This window comes from Parambassis ranga, chromosome 12 (genome assembly GCF_900634625.1).
Source record: "Parambassis ranga chromosome 12, fParRan2.1, whole genome shotgun sequence".
NCBI classification, from domain to species: domain Eukaryota; kingdom Metazoa; phylum Chordata; class Actinopteri; family Ambassidae; genus Parambassis; species Parambassis ranga.
Window position 1 is genome coordinate 11,093,315 of NC_041032.1, and position 4,632 is coordinate 11,097,946.

The window sequence follows — 4,632 nt, forward strand, 5'->3', positions numbered from 1 at the left end:
AGCAAGTTTTGGCCCCACAGTAGCTCAAAGATTCAAAAATCCAATTCAGAGCAGGGGAATGTGTCTGATTCAGATTACTGGCAAATAGCTGTGTTAGGAATAAAACCCAAAATATCAGCTGTTAATCACTCAAGTGCTTTTATTCCTGTAGGAAGGAGCAGTCACATACGCAGACAGTAGCCTCTGTAGGAGTGCTCAAGGTCTTTTCAGAGCAAAACCAGACCAAATAAATAATATATAGGTCTTAAGTCAAGTAAAAATTATAATTAATATTCAGGTTTCCTATTGTGACTTAGCATTTCTCTATTGAAACTTAAAATACAGATTCTTATTTTCTAAACCATGAATAGTAGCTTTTATGGTATTGATATGCCTGTAACCTCATAGATCAAGGTTAACCAGAAGCAAAAAAAAAATTCAATGATGAAACGCAGCACTGAAAGCAGCTCTTATGGTGATATATTCAAAACACAACCTGTCATGATCCTGAACTTTTACGGAAGAGAAAGCCGTGATGGAAAATTCCTCAACAAAGAAAGCTATTAAATATAAACCTGAATGATACTGCCTTTCAATATTACACAAGATAGCTGTTGGTGGTGACATGACTATTTGTGAACAGGGATTCAATTTATAATACACTTTGAAGTATGAATTATAAACTGTAAAGTCTATTTATTAAAAGATAGAAGGCAGACTTTGACCAGAGTTTGAGATTAAACATTTTTAGAGAACTACAAACTCTGAATGAAAAGCACTTTGAAGGCATGCTCCTTTTTAACAAACATGGCCATTTAATTTGTATGGCCAGAGCTGACTTCAGACTCCGGCCACCACTCAAATTATTATACTATGGATTTCATTACTAAACTCAATCATAACATGAATGAAGCAAAGCACACAGATTAATATATTCAGCCTTGGTGACAGCTTTATGTGTGTTTGATTAAATAATATAAGGTTTGTTTTTCTAATTTTGCATAATACACCTTTAAATTCTCCACAAAGTGACCTAGCACACTATTAACAACAGTAATAAACTCCTTTTTTTTTTTTTAATAATGCCTGCGTTTATTTTGACTTATGGTCACCTGCTGCCATCTGGCTTGCTGACAGATAGCTGAGATGTAATCCTTGGGCCAACCCATAAATCTGCAATGCCCACTGAAGGTTACATGATATACAGAGTGAGAGGCTTATGCGGCTCACACACTTAGGAGGACGTGCAAGTGCACACACTGCACAACCTTGTGTGAGGTTCACACACACATGAATACACATGCACACATGGTTCTTTGAAGTGTCTTGGGCTGCAAGTAGGCTACAGGGGGTTATGACTCCATTTTACTGGTTGCTTAAGAGAAAAGCACCAATAATGCAACACTGCGATAAAACTTAGCATCCACAGCAACAACAAAAACACACAAAACACCACAAACAAAATGCTAATCTAGTGAAATATATAGCTCTATCACGCACTAACTTCAAACGTGGCCTCATTTAGTCTGTGTTTGTTGTCACATATCTGGCACCAGCTTGTGACATTATCATACTACACGTTGCATTTTTAGTGTGCTGTGGAATTGACCTACCTTCATCGTGCAAGTTGGGGAATCAATGTTGTTTTCCATGATTGGACACTAAAAGTAGACCAGTAGTATCGTAGACAATTACCGTGTGTGTGTGTGTGTGTACTGCACATAAAGTACATAAAAACATATATTATACTTTCTCCATCCTATTTTTGGTTGTTGGGTGAATTCCTACACAACTCAGCAGTATGTAGTGTTAGCATGAAGCCACAATTAGCACCTGTGCTTAGGGGGCGCGCTGCCCCTTTAAAATCTCAATGACGTCACGGCAGCGCGATGACTCGTAAATTTTGCGACAAGCGCCGGCTTTCCGTCGCATCCTCATCTCCCCTGATTGTTAAAAGAAAAGAAAACAAACTCAGTGGGGCAGTTAAGGTCACAGTCAGCTGGTAATAAACGATGTGATACAGCTGTCCACACGTCGGAGAATCCAGCAGCGGTTACCTTTTTCTTGGGGAAGACGGCGTCGTAGTGTTTCATGTAAGATTTCTTGCAAGATCATTTGCATGTATTTCTGTACCAGAATACACTTAATGGCCTTTTCATGTGGGAGATATTGAGCATTAGACTTTCTCAAATAGCATTCTAGTTGAAGTAATGTGTATTTTTAAATCTTTATTTTATGTCTTGTCCTGATTTTGGTTGCATTATGGTGTTTACATAGAATATGTAAAGCAACAGATACTAGGAACACCAATGTACACGCTCCCCCAAACCAGAATTCTAAACCTTATCTGCAGCTAGTGAATGTAACACATCTATGGCCACACCACCTCAATAAGATACAATATGTAATGCACTTGCACTCAATATGTACGGTATCTGTATTTTCTCCACAGAAGAGAACCTAAACCACTGGAAATCACGGCATATAGACACTACCAGCCTCCACGTCTCTCCCCTGCTCTCCTTGCCTGTGAGCCAGTCCGGGCTTTACAACCAAATGAAGCCAACTGCCTCCTTAAAAGCATCTCTCACAGTGGACTCCAACCGTAACAAGGACTCCTGTGCATCATACTGGGCTCTAGTAGCCCACCCATGCCTGTGATCCCCATCCCACGGCGGGTGCGCAGCTTCCATGGCCCCCACACCACCTGCATGCACTCGGCCTGTGGGTCGATGCACACATCCAAGCTAGTACGCACCAAGTACAACAACTTTGACCTGTACCTGCGCTCACGCTGCATGTACAGCTTCCTCCGCTTCCTCCTCTACTTTGGGTGCAGTCTGCTGACCTCTCTGCTCTGGGTGTCACTCTCTGCTCTCTTCTTCCTGCAGTACATCAGTGTGCGCGTGCTCCTCCGACTCCAGTACAAGCTGTCTGTCATATTGTTTCTGTTAGGGCACCGGCGCCTGGACTTTGGTGTGCTCAATGACCTGATCATTTACAGCATGCACATTACCATGTTTCTGGTGGGGGGCCTTGGCTGGTGCTTTATGGTGTTTGTTGACATGTAGCTGTATATAATCTGATGAATGTAGCGAATTACGCGGATGCTTACCACTGTAACTTCTTATTGTGAGCCGTTACAGAAGCACATACACCTTTAGCATATCCTATGGGGTTGCTCTGTCACTCAGCTCCACTCAGAAAGATGAGTTTGACTTCAACTCAAAATTTCAGATAAATAAAATCCAACAAGAATCTGTGTATCATGTATGTGGCTTCAAGATCGTAGTGTAGAGTCTTTTAACTGTTAGTCCTGCATAACTCAGAGAACCACCATCTAAAATTTTGCATAAAGTCTGAACATGACGATTAAGGGATAGGATCAGTGAAAAAATATAAATTTTTCTTGTCTTTACTACAAACTTAACAGGTTTTAAGTGGCATCCTATCATTTGTTTACAGAAAACGAAAATCTGAATGTCAAATGTTGCACGGAAAAGTGACATATGACTGGTGCGCATCATGACTGTGTGATGCAAGACTGCCAAAATAACCCAGGTTTGGTTCTGAGAGCAGACCATGATAACAGATTATGTGTGTAAATATATATGTAAATATATAACAGCCATGTGATAATAATGTATATGAAATTATGGTGGAGTAAGTGACCAAACATGTCAGCTTGTAAAAAAAAAAATAATGTGCATACTGTTGTGTGGAAGGAGTGGGGCAGAAAAAGCTCAAGTAACAAACTTTTTTTGTAAAGTTATTTAATAAATTTTTGATTTATGAAATGTTGCATTTAAAATACATGATGGCCAAGTGAATGTTTTTACTTTGTAGTCCAACACCCATGATGGCATGCCTTGAGCTGTGTCATAAGAGTGTGTGACAGTTCAAATTGAGAACAGCTTTGGGTCAAGTGTTCCATCAGTCGCTCTTCACATGGTTTCAGAGTTGCTCTGACAGACTTCTCTGTTTAGCTTCCTCCGGCACACAAACAACCAACCACATCGAGAACCCTGCTGTTTCTGCCAAGCATAACAATGGGAATGGCTGTGTCCCAATCACCTTATATAGCCTCATTTTCACATGGCAAGAAGTATGCTTACATAAACTAACTAGGGCGCAGTGGGCTGAAGCAGTAAAGTAAGCTCTTAAACACAGAACCTGGTATATAAATTGTAAAGCTTGAACTCGTGTTTGCCATCATGTAAAAGCGTCTCCTTTAATTTCCATATTGACTAGCACAAAAAAAGCCTGGAAACTACCCAGTCACCAACTTTAGATATGAACTTTCGACACAGTCGCTTGTGGGCTGACTGAGACATGCTTGAGATTGGTATGGCCTGAGGCTGTAAATGGATAATCGGGGCAACAATAAGCTTTTGTTTGAGGATCAACACATCATATGCCTCATGTTCTGAGCCAGGCCAATCAGCAGAGTTACAGCAGAGGAGAACTATAGAGCATAAATTGTCTTGTGTTTAAGGTATGGCCTTGATGATTAAGTCATCCGCTGCTCATTTTCATTTCCTCTTTTTTTTACCAGAAAAAAAATGAAGTTGTTTGCTTAGTCTGAATGACTTGCCAGTTTCATTGATCATCATTCGAATGAACTTTTAACCCAGCATACTGTTATTTAGGGCA

The 4,632-nt window shown here is 40.3% G+C and overlaps 1 protein-coding gene across 1 annotated transcript; it reads left to right on the top strand.

Moving 5' to 3' along the window:
- The first annotated feature begins 1,891 nt into the window (after window positions 1–1,891).
- On the top strand, window positions 1,892–3,792 carry tmem250 (transmembrane protein 250). Its single transcript, XM_028417426.1, has 2 exons — window positions 1,892–2,072; window positions 2,432–3,792. Exon 2 carries the CDS (start codon window positions 2,631–2,633, stop codon window positions 3,048–3,050), a length of 420 nt encoding a protein of 139 aa, XP_028273227.1. The 5' UTR covers window positions 1,892–2,072; window positions 2,432–2,630; the 3' UTR covers window positions 3,051–3,792.
- The last annotated feature ends 840 nt before the right edge of the window (window positions 3,793–4,632 follow it).